This window comes from Gymnoscopelus braueri, assembly GCF_963280865.1.
Source record: "Gymnoscopelus braueri genome assembly, chromosome: 21".
Lineage (NCBI taxonomy): Eukaryota > Metazoa > Chordata > Actinopteri > Myctophiformes > Myctophidae > Gymnoscopelus > Gymnoscopelus braueri.
This window is the reverse complement of record NC_137623.1, coordinates 10137827-10158029: the sequence shown is the minus strand read 5'-3', so window position 1 is coordinate 10158029 and position 20203 is coordinate 10137827. Positions and strand designations below refer to the sequence as shown.

Below are 20203 nucleotides of genomic sequence, written 5' to 3'. Positions count from 1 at the left end.
CTTTATGCAGCTTTATAGTTGATCATTTTCTCTGACACCGCCGGCGCAGTGTGTTGCCATTGTTATCGCTGACCTCAGCTCCACACCTGAGTGCCTGTGGCCCTAAATGGCCTCTCGGGTTCCGGAGAGAGAGAGAGAAGAGCCGCCTCTTTCAAAATGAAGTGTCGCTCCTCGCCTCGACTGCGGGGAGCGACAATACATCACCTGGCAGAGCCGCTGTGACAAGAATGGGAGGAGGAGAGGGAATGAAAATAAGAGAGAGAGAGGGATGGGGGTGTCGATTGAGAGCAGTGAAGGAGAGAGAGGCGAGGGAGAAAGCAGGCAAGCAGAGAGGGTGGAAAACAAGACAGGGTCTAATAACAGCATGGCTTCCCTGTGGATCTCCGACGTCATGTTGACGATGTCAGTCTAGCCAGAAATTTGAAACGTATTCACACAAACTAAATGTATTCACAAAAATGGGGGAAATATTCAGGGACTAGTTCCCATGGCCTTCTGGTGGCCTGCACCAGAAACTTGGCACTGATCGGTGTTGAGGTTTGCGAGGTTAGCTGTAGACGGACGGGTAGACGGATGGACAAAAGGACACACGAACGCTCTTCTAGATGTTTCGGCCCTTAGGCGCCGTGCCGTAAAAAAGAAAAAAAAGATAATAATAGTACATTTATGGAAGGGAGAGCGGATGAGAATGAAATTGCTGTCCATGAGTCTCCTGATGGTGAAACCGTATGAAGGTTTAGCAGTGTGTTGACCCCAACACTCACCAAGTAACGCCCTCCCACACACACACACACACACACACACACACACACACACACACACACACACACACACACACACACACACACACACACACACACACACACACACACACACACACACACACACACACACGACTCCCCTCTCTCCCCCGTCCATCCCGCACCTCCCCACTCCTGCCTCCCCCGCAGTATGACCTCCCCGCGTCTATGGGGAGTCTGTGTGAATGCCAACCAGGTGTAGGAGAGAGAAAAAGAAAGACCTCGCCTTCACTGTCAGGGCCGTGAAAACAATTCGCATTGATTGAAACGGAGGATGGCGATTCCCCTGGCTACGGTTCCCCCAGGACAAAAATATTAGCATCCGCTACAGAGAGAGACCAGCGGGGCGCGATAGGGGTAAACTACAGATAACAATAGCGAGCGCGCGTGTGTGAGAGAGATCAGGTGCGATGCATTGGCAGTATGTGTTCAACTTGTGTTTGTGTGGGAAGGGTTTGTGTGTGCACACTCAGGTGCTAGCTGTGTAGCAGCAGAATGTGAGGTGTGTGTGTGTGCGCGTGTGTGCATGTGCGTGTGATAGAGTACCAGAGAGGTTGCTTGAGCGTTGTTGCCTGGGCACTCTCTGCTGACTGGGCTGCTCTCACCAGAGAATTGATTTGGCCTCCGAGAGGATAGGCAGCACTCAATGAGGAACAGAGGGATGAGGGAGAGAGAGAAAGAGAGAGAGAGCGAGAGAGAGAGAGGGTGAGAGGGTTTGAGAGTGGGAAGGAGTGGTGGAGATACCACAGGTGGACATTGGAAGTGAAGCCAGGAAATGGACTGAAATGAAAAGAGATACCTGGAAAACACCAAGCCCCACACACACACACACACACACACACACACACACACACACACACACACACACACACACACACACACACACACACACACACACACACACACACACACACACACACACACAGAGCCTCAGAGTCTGTAATAAGCTTGTCTGGCTCCTTTTGCCCATAACACAGCTGGCCAGGTCACGCTGACTACAAGACAGCACGCACAATCCCAACTGAACACCTCAGCCAGCTATCTAATGACTTCCGAGACTGTTGTTATTTATCTGTGAGTCTCCGTACTCTATGTGTATAGTATGTGTGTAGATTCCCTCCTTGGCTATGTAAGTGCTGTATTTATATGCGTGTGTGGGTAATTTCATGGAGCCGGATGTTGTGTAACCGATCATATCATGTGTTGTTCCTACATCTGAAGCCTGATTTATACTTAGGTGCGCATTGTGTCACGCACCAAAGATTTCTGATCTACAAGCTTACAACGAATCGAAAGTGCGTCGCGTTGTGAGCTCGTTGATCGGCTATTTTCGGTGCAAGACACTGGCACGCAACTAATTATACATCAGGCTTAACATCGCTGCTTACTGGATCTCCTTGGCTGTGGCCAACTAGCCAGTCTCACAGGAGATGTCAATCTGACAATACCTGACCTCTGATGATCATTCTATATTCAGATCAGCCACCCATTCTTAAGGGTTATACATAGTAATAAACAGAGTGGTAATTTAACTCTGGATTTCACCGTGTACGTTTACTCCATCATCCTCAAAAGATCATCGAAACCAAGTTGCATATCTAGAATTGTTAAGTCTTCAGGTTTTCTGCCTCACTGGTTGGCACTATAGAGCAGTGGCGGGAACAAGATCACTTAACTCATGACGTCAAGATCTGGTCTGTGCTTAGGCACCAGAATGTCCCCTTTGTCCCAGGGGTCAACCCTGTGGCAGAGCTATGTCCGATTGATTTGTGTCTCCAGCTCCCCATCTCCCTCTACCTTCCAGTTTTATAGTTCTGACATTTAAACGACCCAGTGTGTTTGACCTCTCCGTTCCAATGTCCTTCATACGTCCCATATATTATCTCAGTATTCTCATCATGTTAATGGGTGTGATTCTGTGCCGTTTTGAAGAGTCATTCTAACCTTCCTGTCCCCGCCTGTCTTGTCTGTCCCCCCTGCACAGTGACCAACTACAGCAACGTGGTGGAAGCCGGCTCAGAGTCGGACGATGAAGACAAGCTGCACATCGTGGAGGAGGAAGGCAGCCTGCCGGACGGGGCCGATTGTGACAGCGCCCTGCCTGAAGACGAACACAATGGGGAGCACTGCTGGGAACAAGGTGAGGTGCAGGCACAGGCCTTCTATTCTATTATGTACTATTCTACGCTATGCTGTTCTATTCATGCCCGCATGTTGCATCTTCGTTCCTTTGAAGCGCAACATTATGTGACCGTCTACCCAGTCGTTTGTTGACTAGGGTTCATGACATTTTCTCTGATCTCGTACTCTCGTAAGTCACTCTGGATAAGAGCATCTGCTAATGCCTAAAATGAAATTGTAATTGTACTATTCCATTCTATTCTATTCTATTCTGTTATATTCTAAGCAACCGTCCACTCACCATGCACTTATGTGGAAAAGGGCGGATATTACAACTTAAGAGTTACATAAAACACACCGGCACATTGATTAATTCAACACTCACATACTTAAGTGTAACATATTCCCGACTGGCGTCTCTACCTCCTCTGTCTCCTGCATAATTCCTGCCACTGTTAACGCCACTTCTCATGCAACCTTTGTTCTGAGGTTTTTTCAAACGTTTTTTTTGTTGTTTTGAGTGCCGCTGTCACATAGCTTCTTGCACTGACCTTAGCGGAGGTGAAATGAAGTCTAAGTTAAGAATTGTCCCATTGACATCCGTGCGCAAGCCATCAAGTACCAGCCTTTGTGTCATTGTGAGACAAAGGTGTAAGGAAACAGGTACTGCACACGGTGGGTTTCAGACTAAGGCAGGAAATGTGATATTAAAACGAGGACAATGCCAACACAGTCAGAGACCTTCAAGTACAAAAAAGTGTAACCGCAACCAAAAGGGCTAGAGGAGTACATAATGTGACCGGTGGGCATTTGGCGGGGGCCGCCCTGAACTTGTCTTTACTTCAGCCTACGTGGAAGTGACATCAGCGACAGCCCCCCCCCCCCCATCCCACCCCCACAGGAAGAGTTGACGTCACTCCCCCTTGGCACAACAATGCCAGGTGTTGAAGGATGTCGGTGTTTCAACCTGGGCCCAAGGCCGCCCTGCTGTGCTCCTGACCTCAAGCTGTGTGTGTGTGATCCTGTGGATGTGTGGTGCATGTGTGTGTGTGTGTGTGTGTGTTTGCTGTGGGTCTGGGGCCCGTGCCAAGTACAGTATGTGCAGGAGCAGTGTGACGGGTCCACATGTAATGTAATAAGACACTTTGACTGGACATGTCAGCCGCGAACGTGTTTATTTTGGGGCGTTGCTGCTCATGGTTTTGGCTCGGGAGCGCTCGCCCGGTGAGAGACGTGTTGGGCAGAGGCAAAAGGCTGAGCACTTGTGCTAGCATTGATGATTAGGCAAGGGGACAAAAAAGTAAACAGGAGTGAGAATGTCCGGTGAGCTATCGCTTTCGGTCCGGGGGGGGGGGGGATTTCTTTACGAATTCAGTCAAGTTCCTGTCAAAACGGCTGCCTGTTGCTGGGACAGCCCTTTGAGGTCATTTTGATTGCTTTCAGAATGGACATGTATTGATGTATTACTTTTTGGGCATCGACGCGCGCGCGCGCACGCACGAGCACACACACACACACACACACACACACACACACACACACACACACACACACACACTCTCTTCTGGTATACATAGACACCTCTCCCACAGGCTGTGTTGCTGTTTTCATCACCATTATCCCATCTCCATGGCCCTCTCCATCTGTACCTCCTTGCAGAAAGGGAAAGTTGCGGAAGAAAAATGTCATTGGTTTTGGCCAGGCTCTGTGAACATTAAGCACTTCAAAAAGCATGAGTTATACTGAGACAGCCCAGAGAGCTGGCCCTGCGCCACACTTCTGCCCCATCAGTCACATTTTCTTTCACTTGTGCCTACCCCTCCCCTCCCCCTCTCTCTCTCTCTCTCTCTCTCTCTGTCTATCTAGGTGTCTCTCTACCCCTTTCTCTTTCACTCACAGAGTCATTTCTCTCTCTCTGTCCCCGTCTCTCTCTCATCTCATACGTCAAGCAAAAAAATCTCCTCTGTCACTCCCAGGGACCGGGTGAAGAAACATGGAGAAAGTCGCAATCCTTGCTTTCCGTAAGCTAATCGCTCTCTCTCTCTCCTTCTCTCTCTCTCGTTCCTTGCTCTCCTTTCCTCTGTCCTGGCCAGCGTTGCTTCCCCAGAACAGTCCCTGGCGTAGCCTTGAAAAGCAACCACCACCCACTAATCTTCTCCTCACTGCGGCCCCGGGTTAGCTCGCTCTAAATTAAAGCCTCGACGCCCCCTTTTTCCTCCTGCGACGACTCCGCTCCGAAAACCGAAAGGTGGTTTTTCAAGCACGTCGCCATCAGTCTTCTCCCTCCCCTCCCTTTCCCTTTCATCTTTCATCCTCCCCTCTCTTTCTCTCTCTCTCCGTTCCTCTTGTTCCGTATAATGCGTCTTGATTATAAGGTATCACGGGCCCCCTGCTCGCTGTCATTACCCATTCACTTCTAAATGATTATCTGCTGGGGGAGCGGCAGCCTGGTATCGGAGCCGTAAACTGCAGCCTGCCGTCCACTAAGAACAGGCTGGCTGACTTACTCCCGGGGAGGACAAGAGGTTGTGCCTTCATATATATGATGAGTCCTGGAGCGTGATTACATCTCAGAGACTATAGGGTGGAGTTGCTGAGTTGTTATGCCGTGTGGGAGCAAAGACACTTTAATGACAGTAAGAGGCCACTTTTAACTAGCGGACTTGGTACAATATCGTACAGGCAGGTTGTGAAGTCACAAAGCTATCAGGTCAAAATGGGAAATCTGTTCTCATCATTAAGACTCTGGTCAATATACCTGACGTATATATTTTGTAGTAAATCTGATGATATAAACATGCCGTTTTCTATAAGGATGGGTCACGGTGAAACACAGAATAGTCAACCAGATGATAGCTTCGGTATAGGACACACAGGAACACCTACATTCCTGTGTGGATTATGTCATGTTGTGATGTTCAGATAAACTGGGCCACCCTTCTTGCACAGGAAGGAAGACTCTCCAGAGAGCTGGGAAAGCTGTCTTCCAGATCCACAGAGACTAGGAGTGTGATAGGAGTAAGCAATGCATGACTGAATAAATCATGACAAATACCTAGTGATTATTCTCCATCTTATTTCCTGTTGTTGCTAGAGGGAAGCATAGCAACGTTACTCGTTGGGAATCTAAAATAAATACTTGTGGTGTTTATCGAAAGTCCTTATCAGTGATGCGTGTCTCTCAACCCCCGTCCTCAAATAAAAGAGACGATGGAACCTATGGACGGGTCTGGATGCACGATCGCAGGAAGCAGGAGGGGTAAAGGTCGGCCAAGGCAGGAAATGCATCATGGAATCATGTTACAGAGATATAAGCATAAGAGTACACGGGAGGAGGGAGGGAGGAAGAAGAGGAAGAGACAGTACTCTGTGTTTGAATAAGAATAGACTTAGTATTAGCTGTGGTTTTACAGCCAATACAAAAAGAAAACATAAAAACTGGGACAACCTCTCGGGACATTTTTGTGTTCCTTGAAATATTTGACACGTATGCCATGCCCAGCCGTGTGTTCACAGCCCTGCGTCAGCACATAAATGAGCCCGTGTGATGTTTCACCACCGGGAAGCACAGACCCTGATAACATGGAGCCGCCTCGTCCTGCCTGCGAACCCTTCTGGCCCTGAGTCGTACTTCACACAGACCTGAGAGGGACACCCGCACGCTCTCATACACACGCACGCACGCACGCACATGCACACAGCTTGTCACACCATAGCACTGCAGAGACCCCCCAGCCAGGGAGCATACCTTCCTCATACACACACACTCGACATTCCGGATGTTGAGAGGGCGGGGGAGAATCACAGACACATCAGCACTTTCATGAATCCCGTAGCTGTTGTTTTTTTATGTCACTCTAACAAATTGTGTAAATGCTGCATTTTATGTTAGGCCGCAATGCATCTATGACACAACTTACAACCTGTGATTGGAATGCTATGGTGCAAGAAAAAAGAAACAAAGATGTTCACATGTGAACAGAGCCTGTAGTTGAAGCTATTCAGGCCGTGAGAGAAAAGTAGTGTGTTAATGTGAGGGTCGGCAGACTGTCTCTGCTGTGGGATGAATAATCCAACAATCCCTCTCTCTCTGCACCTGTCCTCGCTCTCTCTCTCTGTCCCTCTCTCTATCTGTGTGTGTGTGTGTGTGTGTGTGTGTGTGTGTGTGTGTGTGTGTGTGTGTGTGTGTGTGTGTGTGTGTGTGTGTGTGTGTGTGTGTGTCTCTCTCTCTCTCTCTATCTCTCCCCCTCTCTCTCTCCTTTCTGTAGCAGTTCCATTCTCTCTTCGTCGATTACGCCCACCTATATCTCCAGCTCACCTCCCCACTTGTCCTATTGGCTTGCACTCTCTCTCTCCCCCCTCTCTCTCTCTCTCTCTCTCTCTCTCTCTCTCTCTCTCTCACTCTCACTCTCCCTCTCACTCACACACACACACACACACACACACACACACACACACACACACACACACACACACACACACACACATGTTGGCTGACGGACAATCACTTTCTCTCCCTTCTCACATGTTTTGTTTTGTGGTGGGTGGATCCACAAAACGTCTTTACCAACCATAGCAACAAATGATCCACTCATTGGCCTGTGTGTGTGTGTGTGTGTGTGTGTGTGTGTGTGTGTGTGTGTGTGTGTGTGTGTGTGTGTGTGTGTGTGTGTACGCATTTCGCATCTGTGTTAAGGTGCACCGGAGGAAGCCAGCATTCACAGGGCCTTGCTTATTCACATAGTGCAACACATGTTCCCCTCTCCAAGGAGAACACAGCTGGCCTAGTCCATCAACACACATTCACACACACACGCACGCACGCACGCACGCACGCACACACACACACACACACACACACACACACACACACACACACACACACACACACACACACACACACACACACACACACACACACACACACACACACACACACACACACACACACACACACTGTACAATTCACAATCCTCAAACCTCAGCTGAAGTGCTAAACCTTATCCCTAAAGCATTTGCTCAATAAGCCGTCTACAACCAGTCTCTGTATCACCAGTAGTTGAACTATACTTTTAGCCGATAGTTCAGCCCTGCACTGCTTACACTGTAAATGATATGGTGCTCGTACACTTCCCTATCCATACAGGAATAATGTTGGGTTTTAATCTGCGACACGCTACACTCCTGTTCCGGTATCCACTTCAGGAAGCACTGCGAGGGCAGAGACGGAAAGAGGGGAGGAAGCTTTCGTACACCCTAAACTCTGTCCTCAGGTTACAGTTCCTATATAAGCCTCGACTCGGTAATTAGCGCTCATTAGGCTAGCTTGCTAGGGTTATGTGATGTGCAGGAAAAACACACCCGGCTCCCACGTGCGGGGTCTCATTTACCTTGGGTATTAAGTACAGTTTGAAGGCCAAATGTGTGTGCGTATGTGTGTGTGTGTGTGTGTGTGTGTGTGTGTGTGTGTGTGTGTGTGTGTATTTATGAGACACAGAGAAACAGAATACTGTATGTGCGTTCATGTCAGCGTGTGTGTGTTTACAGGACACAAAGACAGAACATGCACTAGTTTATCTTTACCTGCCACAATAGATTGGGGCAAAAGGTTCATCATCTAATTATCAGTGTTGTGGCCTCGATAATTAAGGACCTACCTACAATTCTGAATTGCAACAAGCCATTCAGTTCTTACAAAGAGCTCCTCCATGCTTGTACAGTAGGCCCGGGCTCTTTTGATGCTAATTAGTTTCCCCAGTCTTTTGTTAACCGTGGCATTCAGCGTGTTTTTTTTTTGCTCTCGCTGCACACCTCATTCCATGCTGGTGAACATGTCGTGATCACGAGCTGAGACTCATCCATTGATGACACCCGCAGAGCCTTCATGGATTATTATCATCACTAATCCAAATGTTTTGTACATACATACATACAGCGTACAGTGATGTTAACACAACAGAGGCCTGTGTTGTTCGCTAACGAAGGACTTTCGCTGCCAAGATTTTAATCATGCTTCCCTCTTCTGCGAATGTGTGTGTGTGTGTGTGTGTGTGTGTGTGTGTGTGTGTGTGTGTGTGATTGTCCCACATCCCAGTGAGGGAGGAAGGTGTGTCAGAAGACGGTGAAGATGACGTCAGCACAGATGTTCTGATGGAGGAGATGCTCCAGCAAGGAGACACGGCTGTCATCTACCCAGAGGCTCCTGAGGACGAGACACCACGCCAGGGGACCCCCGAAGCCAGCGGCCATGACGAGAACGGTACTGGCACTTAACCGGCTGAGCCCTGTATATTTCGTCGTGCGATGAATAGCGAAAATAGACGACACATGTACAAGCTCGCAACGCTGTAGATCTGCTATTTTGGGGGGAAAAAATAGATTTATGCCCTGTTACGCAAGGCTTGTAACAGGGTAACAAGATGGGGTCCAATAACGGCGTGGTCCCATGTTGATCTCATATTGGTGATGATAATAAAGGTGCTTGCACTCAGCTATTATAATTTCTTTATGGCGTATTGATGATGTATTGATCATCTCCAAACTTGTGCAAGGTTTCAGCCTGTTCAGAGCCCCGCTGTTTTCCATTATAAAATTGAAGTTAAATATTTCCAAAAATATAAAACATACTTGAAAATGCATGGAGGCACTAAGTTGGCCTACTGGTGTTCACAAAAACATGATCGCTGATCGTTCCAGTGGATTGCAAGATCAGCTCCAGACAACAAACAAACAAACAGACAGACAGACAGACAGACAGACAGACAGACAGACAGACAGACAGACAGACAGACAGACAGACAGACAGAGAGCCAGCCTCTTACGCTGTAAACAAAAAACAAAAAAACATCTAGGGAACACCATAATCTGCTGCTTGGTGCATTAATGGGGTGCTGGAAATGCTATTTATACAGCATATTGTTTTCAGCAGTGAGCCGAACAAAAAAGAAAACAACACCCTAAGGCTCACTCGAACGGAGCCATGCTAATAATACCCAACCCCATCATTTCCACCTGAGAGCTCCCAGGCATTGAGCTCTCACACCATTACTACCCCCACCTGGTAATTACCCTCCCTCTGGGCATCACTCTACCTGCCCCTCTCTCTCACCTCAGGTGTGAACTCCACCCCGTTAACACGCCGGTCCAACATCATTACGCACACAGCAATTTGTTAAGTGCAACACAACTGGGGCCTTTATGGCTCAAGGGCTTTTGGCTTTTACCTGCCACCGTCGAAATGGAGGGGAAATAAACACAAGGGGGTGGGGGAGGCGGGGGGAAGAGAGAGAGGAACAGCAACACCTGAGTAAATTCTGTCACGTCTGTGTGAGCGGTGACTCACCGCTACCTGGGCGATAATGTGTGTGCGTTCCCATCCCCACGCTCTCACCTGGCCCTTAGGGAGGCTTAATACATCACCTGTTAACAAAGTAATGCTTTACCTGTGTGGGAGCTGGCCAGGCAGAACAAGCCTGCCCTGCACAGAGGAGTAACGGAACCCCCCCCCCCCCCACCCCCGGTCTGCGTGCAAGCTCGAATCTAACGGGTCCGTTTACCCAGCTTGTTTTTCTATACGTGTGGGTTTTCATTTCCAAAGACTTTGAAAAGACAATAGGCAAATCGAGTGACGAGACTCAAAGATTCACTTGTCAGCAGGATTTGTTTATTTTGGAGCACTAGTTTTGAAATCACAACGGTAAGCTCTGTACCTGTGTGTGTGTGTGTGTGTGTGTGTGTGTGTGTGTGTGTGTGTGTGTGTGTGTGTGTGTGTGTGTGTGTGTGCGTGTGCGTGTGTATGCGCGCTATGCTGATAATGACAGGGACTTTTATCAACTTTTATCCGTGGGGTTACCTGGGGGCTATTTACCTGTGGGGGAGGATCTGTCAGTTATTGGTGAACTCACAGAGGAGTGTTACAGTGTCTATCTGTGACATCAAAGGGCCTTCTCTGCGCCTGAGTGGACAACCCCTTTAACCTATTACACTGTCCATTTCACTCTCTGTGACTAAAAATCAACAAATTGAACGGTCACATGCACATACTGAACCATCTTATCTCTCCTCCATTCTTGTATCCTCCATCCAGGCACTCCGGATGCGTTCTCCCAGCTCCTCACATGCCCCTACTGCTCGCGCGGCTACAAGCGCTACAGCTCGCTGAAGGAGCACATCAAATACCGCCACGAGAAGAGCGAGGACAACTTCAGCTGCTCCCAGTGCAGCTACACCTTCCAATACCGCACACAGCTGGACAGACACATGACGGCCCATAAGACCGGACGAGATCAGGTATGTACAGTACCTACAGTACAGGAGTTAGTCAGTCATTAGAAATAATTAATTTAACCACTATTTAAACTTTTGGGGTTTGTCATTATAGGTGAAAGTTTTTCACAATTTCTTACAAAATGTTCACAAATAGCATATCTACAAGCTCACAGTGCATTGCAGCATATGCCGTGATTGTCTATTTGTGTGCCACAAATGATAAAATAGGCCATAAGTGGTTAACCACTTGAGCCCTAGCATCCCTATTCTGGGGGGGTAATTCGCTGACAATAGCCAATGTACAAGCTCACAACGCATGAGCTTGTAGATCGGCTATTTTCGGCGAAGAGATTTGCTCCCGAGGGGAAAAGAGCGCACCAACAAGTACAGTGCCAATTCAGGTCTGTTTTACCAAGTATAGAGGGTCTGAAGCCTCCTCTAGCGTAGCGGAATTAAATCAAGATGTGTATCTGAATTATAGAAGTAATTGTGTTCTGTTATAGGATTATGAAATTATTCTAGATACTGCATCAGTTTGGTTTGTTATCCCCACAGATGTGGACACAAGCAAGCAACACAAGCATAAAAACAAACAATCAAAGAGAACTTTTGTCCTTGATTGATTATCGACGGGTGAATTGCTATCAGTTCAAAGGCCATGTTTTCACTGCGGTCTGAACAACCACTCTCCCTTTGTCTCACAGCGACACGTCACACAGTCCGGAGGCAACCGAAAATTCAAGTGCACTGAGTGTGGCAAAGCGTTCAAGTACAAACATCACTTGAAGGAACATCTGCGTATTCACAGCGGTAAGTCCACAACCTCTGGTCACCACTAGCAGCATTCAGCATGTGCATATGTGTGTTTGGTAGTGTGTGTGTGTGTGTGTGTGTGTGTGTGTTTAGTAGTGTGTGTGTGTGTGTGTGTGTGTGTGTGTGTGTGTGTGTGTGTGTGTGTTTAGTAGTGTGCGTGCGTGCGTGCGTGCTGCCGTAGTTATTGAGATGACTCACTGCCATAATTATCTATTGGCAACAGATGGCTCAATAACCCCCCCCCCCCCCCCGCCCCCGAAACAACATATTTACGTTTATTTACGTTTTAGCCAGTTCCGTGTATTTAGATCGTCTCGATCGTGTTTCAGTGCATTGTGTGCTCCTTCTTAATGTGCCATAATTGTGTTTCTTTTGGCATTATGGGATAGCAATTAGAGGGGCATTTCCCAACGGTACCATTCCATCAGCGTTTAAGCATCATTGAAATGCATTAGAGCTCTTTCCTGCCTTATAGCTCATCTCACTCCATTCACTAATGGAAGTTTGTGGCTCTCTCCCTCTCGTTCTCTCCCTCTCTCTCTCTCTCTCTCTCTCTCTCTCTCTCTCTCTCTCTCTCTCTCTCTCTCTCTCTCTCTCCCACACACACACCTTGTGGGTTTTCTTTTATAGGGGAAAAACCCTACGAGTGCTCCAACTGCAAGAAGCGCTTCTCCCACTCGGGCTCCTACAGTTCCCACATCAGCAGCAAGAAGTGTATCAGCGTCATCTCAGTCAACGGCAGGCCGCGCTCAGGCAACGTCAAGACCCAGCCCCAGTGCCCGTCTCCAGCCCTGCCCGCCTTACCCTCCTCTGCCCTCCGCACCCAGATCCGGGACAAGCTGGAGCACAGCAAGCCTCTGCAGGAGCAGCTGCCTCTCAACCAGATCAAGAGCGAGCCGGTGGACTATGAGTACAAGCCGGTGGTGATGACGTCATCGGGTGGCGGCAGCAGCAACGGAGTTGTTTTCGCCGGTGGCGCGGCGGGTCCCCTGCAGGGCGCGCAAGTGCAAGCGGTGATGTTGCCTACCGTGGGCCTGATGTCGCCCATCAGCATCAACCTGGCGGACCTGCAGAATGTTCTCAAGGTGGCCATGGACGGGAACGTGATTCGCCAGGTGCTGGAGAACAATGGCAAGGGCCAGGTTGGGCTCCACCATCAGCAGCAGCTCATCCCTATCAGTCTGCCCATTATGGGCCAGGATGGCAACACAAAGATCATCATCAACTACAGCCTGGACCCCAGCCATGCCCAGCTCACAGCCCACAACCTGAAGAAGGAGCTCCAGGTTACTGTGCACGACACCACAGAGGTCAGCAAGGCCCAGAAAGTACCCGAAGACCTCACGGTCAGAGCCACCAGGGACATCGAGATGAAGGAAATTGACGAGGAGGGGAAGACCACTAAAACCTGTCTCCTGTGTGATAACTGTCCTGGAGGGCTGGACACACTCCACGCCCTCAAGCACTGCAACAAGGACGGTCTCAGGCTCAACGGAGCAGGTCTCGATAAGTCAGAGTCCCCCATCGCCGCCCTGCTGGCTGATGGAGGGCTTTGCAACCAGCCCAAGAACCTCTTGTCCCTGCTCAAGGCTTATTTTGCCTTGAACGCGGAGCCCACCAAGGACGAGCTGACCAAGATTTCGGACTCGGTCAGCCTGCCTACTCACGTGGTCAAGAAGTGGTTTGACAAGATGCAGGAGGGTCATATCCCCCCGGGCGCCCCCACACCGCCCTCTGAGGAGGAAGACGCCTGTGAATCGAACAATGTGGTGTCTCTGGCGGCCGGAAAGGACAAGGCAACATCGAGTCCCTCCGGGACGCAAGGCAGCCCGACGGAAGCAACCCCAGCGGAGGTCGACGGCTCTCACAGCTCGCCCGCCTCCCCCTCGCCACTAAACCTAACAGCCGGGGGTCCCCTGTCCCCCCAGACCACTGAGGGCCCTCTGGACCTCTCCCTGCCACGGTCCGCCAGAGACGACGCAAAGAGGGCGGCGGCCAAATCCCTCGTCCACTCCTCCCTCTCCTCTGGCTCTGCCAATCAGGACGAGCCCTTGAACTTGACTTGCATAAAGAAAGAGGCGTCACCACTCTCAGCCGTGGGCGGGGGCCACTCCGTCCCCGTCTCGCTGTACTCCGGCCAGCTAAGTGCCAACCACATTAACATTATGACCACTCAGCTGCCCACCCTGGTGGCTATCACTGACCAGAGCCAGTTGTCGTGTTTACGGGCGCTCACCAACAGCAAACAGACTATCCTCATCCCACAACTGGCCTACACATATACCACTACAGCCAGCAGCCCCGCCGGCACTCACACACAGGAAAAGACCATCCACCTCAACGGAATCAAGGTGTTTATCTTTCCATTCCATAACTGTAGTGATGTCCATTGAATGAGAGGCATGGCCGCCTCATTGCTCAGAGACCATGCGCATGCCATGAGTTAGCAAGGGGAGGAAGTCAGAATCAATTTTTTCCACATGAATAAGTCATCTTTAATTCTTTGGTAATGTTGGGGGAACTCGCCCCGTATACATGGGAGCAGTGTTGGAAAGTAACTAAAGTAATATGTAACTTAAAGTAATATTATTACTTTTTCCCAGTAACTAGTAAAGTAACTAATTACTTTTGGCAGGGAGTAATAAGTAAAGTAACTATATTACTTTTTAATCAAGTAATATATAATAAGTAATATATTACTATGTTTTAGTAACTTTTCCAACACAGTGTTGGAAAGTAATGTTTTAGTAACTTTTCCAACACAGTGTTGGAAAGTAACTAAAGTAATATGTAACTTAAAGTAATATATTACTTTTTTCCAGTAACTAGTAAAGTAACTAATTACTTTTGGCAGGGAGTAATAAGTAAAGTAACTATATTACTTTTTAAACAAGTAATATGTAATAAGTAATATATTACTATGTTTTAGTAACTTTTCCAACACTGCATGGGAGTCTGTTGCACAGTTCCTCTGGAGGTCTGCCACACTGGAACCTATTCAGTTACTGATAGCAGCACTGCATGTTCCTGACACAGCAACGTTGTCTGTTTTGGAATCAATTGGGTTTTTCCCCCCTCTTTTCAGAGACATCTGACAAAGCCTTTAGTCCAGACCATTATCTCACACTGTTCCAACGCTTGTCAGGACATGATAGATACAATAGATAGAAACCATCAGAAAACCCGATCAATAAGTCATATACAGAAATGTCAGAATTCATCTCTTTGTAAAATGATAGCCCTTAATAGTTGTTCATTTCGTGGACACCTAATGGGCCCATAATGATGGATCCAGGTCTATCTGTGTGTATGAGTGATCTCTCTGGGCTGTCACCCAGAAGACATGAGGCTGCACTTACTGCAGAGCCTTTATTGATCTGTTGGAATCTGTTTAAAACGCTGCACCTCGGCCTGCCCCATTGATTTATTGTTGTTGTATTATGCTTTCATGTTAACACATTGAATGCCAAAAACGGTCCGGACCGTTTTTGAGGGTCCAAACGAGAAGTGCCGAAAACGGTCCGGACCGTTTTTGACCCAATTCTATTTTTATACATGTGGGCCACGTGGGGCGCTAAAACGAAACTTTGACATCACCCAAAGAGTTTCTGAGAAGAAGAGGCTGGATCTGGCTCCATGTCAAAAATCCTTCCGGTCGGCGTTTTCAATGTTATCTCCTTGACTAAAAGCTTAATATCTCCATTTCTTTTTAATGTGGTGGAAACGAGCCGTTTCCGATCGGCGATCACGCTGCAATGGAGGGTCGCGTTGGAAATATTATTGTTCCAGGCGTTAGTCGGGACCCTCCGCCGTCTCGCACGCACGCTTTGTTTACATGCACTTCCGCGTCTGGGCTTCTCACAGCACGAAACGTGTAACGCAAGTGGATGGAAGAAATGCAGGCACTCAACGTATAATATTTTAATAAACCTCTGGCACCCAATGTGTTAAGTGGATTGGCACAGAACCTGCCCTGTTAAAAAGAACTTAGCAACGTATATGCAGTATCAGTTCCTTAATAATGTCCCATGCAGCAAAAACTCTTATTATATGCTTGCTCTGTATTTCTGCTTCACAAATTACCAAAAATATCTATTTTGGATACTTGGAGTCATACAGTCCAGTCATATAAGGAAGCCGTAGGAGTTCTCAGCAATGCGCTTGTAAGTGAACACAGTATGAGTGTTCGAATTGCCTGGTCACGTTGAGTCACGGCAGTTTTTTCTGGCCAAAGTCAAAACAAATAAAGTCAAACGGACCGTTTTGTGTGTGTAGGTGATTTTGATCTCACGAGGGAATCCAGACAGTACTGTAGGCAGGATGTGGACGTGGTTCGACCCACAGCATCATTTCCTGTCACCCACATACAGTCTGACTAGCTTCAAAACCATTTCACTTGGCAGGGCTGATCAATGTGATGATTCATTAATTATCTGTAAAAACTGGAACGTTGTGACTGTGAGTTCTTATCGGGCCATTTCTCTCTCGTTCTGCAGGAGGAGAAACAGGACACCAGCTCCGAGGGTGTGTCCACCATGGAGGAGCAGAACGACTCGGACTCCGGCCCCCCGAGGAAGAAAATGAGGAAGACGGAGAGCGGGATGTATGCCTGTGACCTGTGTGACAAGATCTTCCAGAAGAGTAGCTCGCTGCTGAGACACAAATATGAACACACAGGTAAAGTAGCAATGCATTCTGGGAGATGCAACACCCCCTGCCACACTCTGTGTAGAAACATAGGGCTAAACATTGACCTTGCACTATGACCTTGACTGATTTGAAAGTCAATAAGTCAATCAATCAATCAATCAATCAATCAATCAATAGCGCATGTCCTGATCCTTCCACCAATGCATCTTATGTCCAAGTTATCACTGTGACAGACAAACACGCAAACAAACAGACGCCAGCGATTACAGCACACCCGCTCCACTGGGTGTGGGTGTAATTAGCTGCTCCAAAAACACACCCTGTCGTGTTTCTTCTTTTCTCTTGTGTGTTCTGAGCCTACGCACAAAACACAGCCTTTATTCCTATGCTCACAAACGGGCCCTTAGTGTCGACGCGACCCACTGGAAACGTCTCTCGCTATCACTCACCGCTGAGCGCTGGGAGAGATGACTCAGGGTTAAAAACTGGAGGGGGATTTCCAGCTATCGCACGCTTGCAGAGCTCCACAGTGTGCAGCAGCATTGGGTGGACACCCCCATTCCAGTAGGTATTACTCAATACGCACAGAAGAGGTCTGAGAATGTCTTTCCGCCAACTCCCCACCTCCACCCTGCCAGCTACATAACCTTACGTACACACATGTGAAGTCCTGAATGTTGCAACAGGCGAGCTCTGGTAGTGATTTGGAAACGCTCTGAGAAGTGTGGATGATGGCGCGGCCAAGCCCAGGTCAACGCTCTCCGCTTGCTTTATTGCTGCGATACCTGGCGAGCAACCACAGTGTTCAGCTCCAGATGACCTCACCTAGGCTGAAACACGCTGTTCCCTGTGTGGATAAAGTGGCCTTGAAGCCTTTCAGGCAGAATCTTGTTGTGGCTCTTGTTGTATTGTTTTGATATATTTTCCTTGGATACGTTGATGATAGATATCACGGGCTTCGCAAGGCATTGGCACCGCACAGCTCTCCCAGCCACGTGGGGGGAAGTGGGGGTGGGGGTCTTCTCTTCCCCACATGTGCTCCGTTTCAATCAGCGACCTTCCATCCTGTTTGGCGCATTCGATTGCCGAGACGTTTGTATGTTTACGACGTGTTTTATTCTCTCTCTCTGCAGGGAAGCGGCCCCACGAGTGCGGGATCTGCACGAAGGCCTTCAAACACAAGCACCACCTGATCGAGCACATGCGCCTCCACTCCGGCGAGAAGCCCTACCAGTGCGACAAGTGCGGCAAGCGCTTCTCGCACTCGGGCTCCTACTCCCAGCACATGAACCACCGCTACTCCTACTGCAAGAAGGAGGCGCAGGGGCAACGGGGAGAGAGCGCGGGGGGCCAGGAGAGCCCCGAGGAGGAACCGGAGACGAGGGAGGAGGAGATGGAGGCGGCCCTGAGGCGGCCCTCGCCTCCCCCCTCCCGGGCGGACTCGGACGAGCGAGGGAGCAGCACCCGGGAGGACGAGGAGAGCGAGGAGGAGTTGGAGGAGGAGGAGGAGACGACGGGGAGCGGCGGCGGGGCGGCGAGGGGGGAGGGAGATGACGAGGGAGTCGTGGACATGGACGATATCCAGGTGGTGCAGATAGGGGACGAAGGGGGAGACGAAGAGGAGGAGGAGGAGGAGGAGGGAGAGGGGCGAAAGGAAGACATGGATGAAAACGCAGAGAGAGAGGACATGGAGGAAGGAGTGGTGGAGAGCGTGGTGGTGGGGGCAGAAGAGGGGGAGGAGGAGGAGACAGGCATGGAAGTCAAGCAGGAGGAGAAGAGAGAGGAGGAGGAGGAGGAGGCAGACACGAGGCAGGAGGAGGTGCACGAGAACGGCCAGGTGGAGAACGACGGAGCCGGAGAGGAGTCCGAGAAGGGGGCGGAGGCGGAGGGCGCAGGGGCGGAGGCGATGCCGGCGGAGGCAGAATCAGGGGAGGGAGGGGAGGTCACGGAGGAGGTCACGGAGGAGGGGACGGGAGGCGAAGCTCACGAGGACGCGGTCTGCGAAGACGAGAAGCAGACGCCGGCGGAGGAGGGAGCAGAGACTGAATGATGGAGCAGCTAAGCCTGTGATTATTACAGTATACCCTCTCCCCCTGATGAAACGGAATCAGTCCCCCTCTCTCCCCTCAGGAGACCGGAGGCGAACGGGATGAGAGCAGGAGACGCACGTTCTCGCTCGCTCGGACAAATGCGTTTCAGTTCACTACTGTGTAGAAATCCAGGTGTGCCTGAACAAAATACTAGTGACTTTTCTGCAGAACGTCTCACGTATGTGTGTGTCTATACAGTATATATATATGCATATGTATGTATGTATGTATGTATGTGTATATATATATATATATATATATATATATATATATGTGTATATATATATATATATGTATATGTATATGTATATGTATATATATATATATATATATATATATATATATATATATATATATATATATATATATATATATATATATATATATAGAAAGACAAAGAAGACAAGCGTGAATTTTAACGATGGAGGAAATGCATTATACAGACTTTGGAAGCTAGAGCCGACATGTTTTAGATAATGTTTTATTACTAAAACAACCTTGGGTCTTTTCTTTTTATCAGTGTTACTAATTTTATCATTCATATTTTAACCTTTAAAAAGCTGTACAGTTGGGAGATATTTCTATAACTTTTTATTGCCAATGAACAAAAAAGAAAAAAGAAATCAGTATTTTATTAAGTTGGAAGAAAAAAAAAGAAAGAAAATCCTGTGCACTACAAGTGGCTTGGTTTACCTATGGATCGAACAGTTCAGTTATGTCGTCTACCCTTCAGTATTACCGCACTAGAGTTACCAACGCCGTCAAGCTAGCAGACATTGTTAGCATAGCATTTTTATTTTTGTTTCTTATTTGTTTTTTTGAATGGATTATGAGCCTTAAGGAGAAGAAAGAAAAAAAAACCAATGGAGAGTGGGATGGGTCCGTTCAGCCCTTCATGTTCTGTGTCTGGTTTACGACAGAGGTACATAGCGTTCATGTATTGTTCTGAAGGTGGTGTCCATTTCCTTTCGATTCACAAAATCAGTGTTACATGTCCAGAATGAGCAGAAAGGGGAGGGGCCGCGAGGGCAGAGAAACCACTCGCTCCTCCCCTCCTTGACCACCCCCCCCCCACTCCCAGCCTTATGCAAAAACATAACATGAAGACGAGTAACATGCATATCAAAAGTGCCATTGAATATTGCTGTTGAATCTTAGCAGCTGCGGTCAGGTTTTGCCAGGGCCCAGATTTGATTGCAGCTCAAGAGCTGTCAACTAATAAGCCGATATACTGTTGATTTTGGCTCACCACTAGACCTGATAGAGTAGAACTGTAGTGTACTGCATATTCATGTATCTTTAGATTTTTTTAGATAAGTTTACTTCTCTTTCTAATCAGAGCAATCAGTGACTAAGAGGACTATGATGCACATATTTTCCAATGGGTGATGAAGTATGATTTGTAACTGTAAAGTATTAATCCTGCTTTTACAAAGTGTACATTTGCCCCACTATCCCCTC

General features: G+C 48.4%; 1 protein-coding gene across 1 annotated transcript in view; it reads left to right on the top strand.

The window, feature by feature from the left end:
* The window catches only part of zeb1b (zinc finger E-box binding homeobox 1b), a gene marked incomplete at its 3' end in the record, with an annotated part of 70182 nt that extends 51480 nt beyond the window's left edge, over positions 1–18702 (top strand). The window contains exons 2-8 of the mRNA XM_080417388.1: positions 2785–2940; positions 9016–9180; positions 11008–11210; positions 11894–11999; positions 12633–14353; positions 16499–16679; positions 17786–18702. Coding sequence (XP_080273514.1) covers positions 2785–2940; positions 9016–9180; positions 11008–11210; positions 11894–11999; positions 12633–14353; positions 16499–16679; positions 17786–18702 — 3449 coding nt within the window. The remainder of the gene's footprint in view (positions 1–2784; positions 2941–9015; positions 9181–11007; positions 11211–11893; positions 12000–12632; positions 14354–16498; positions 16680–17785) is intronic.
* Between the last annotated feature and the right edge of the window lie 1501 nt (positions 18703–20203).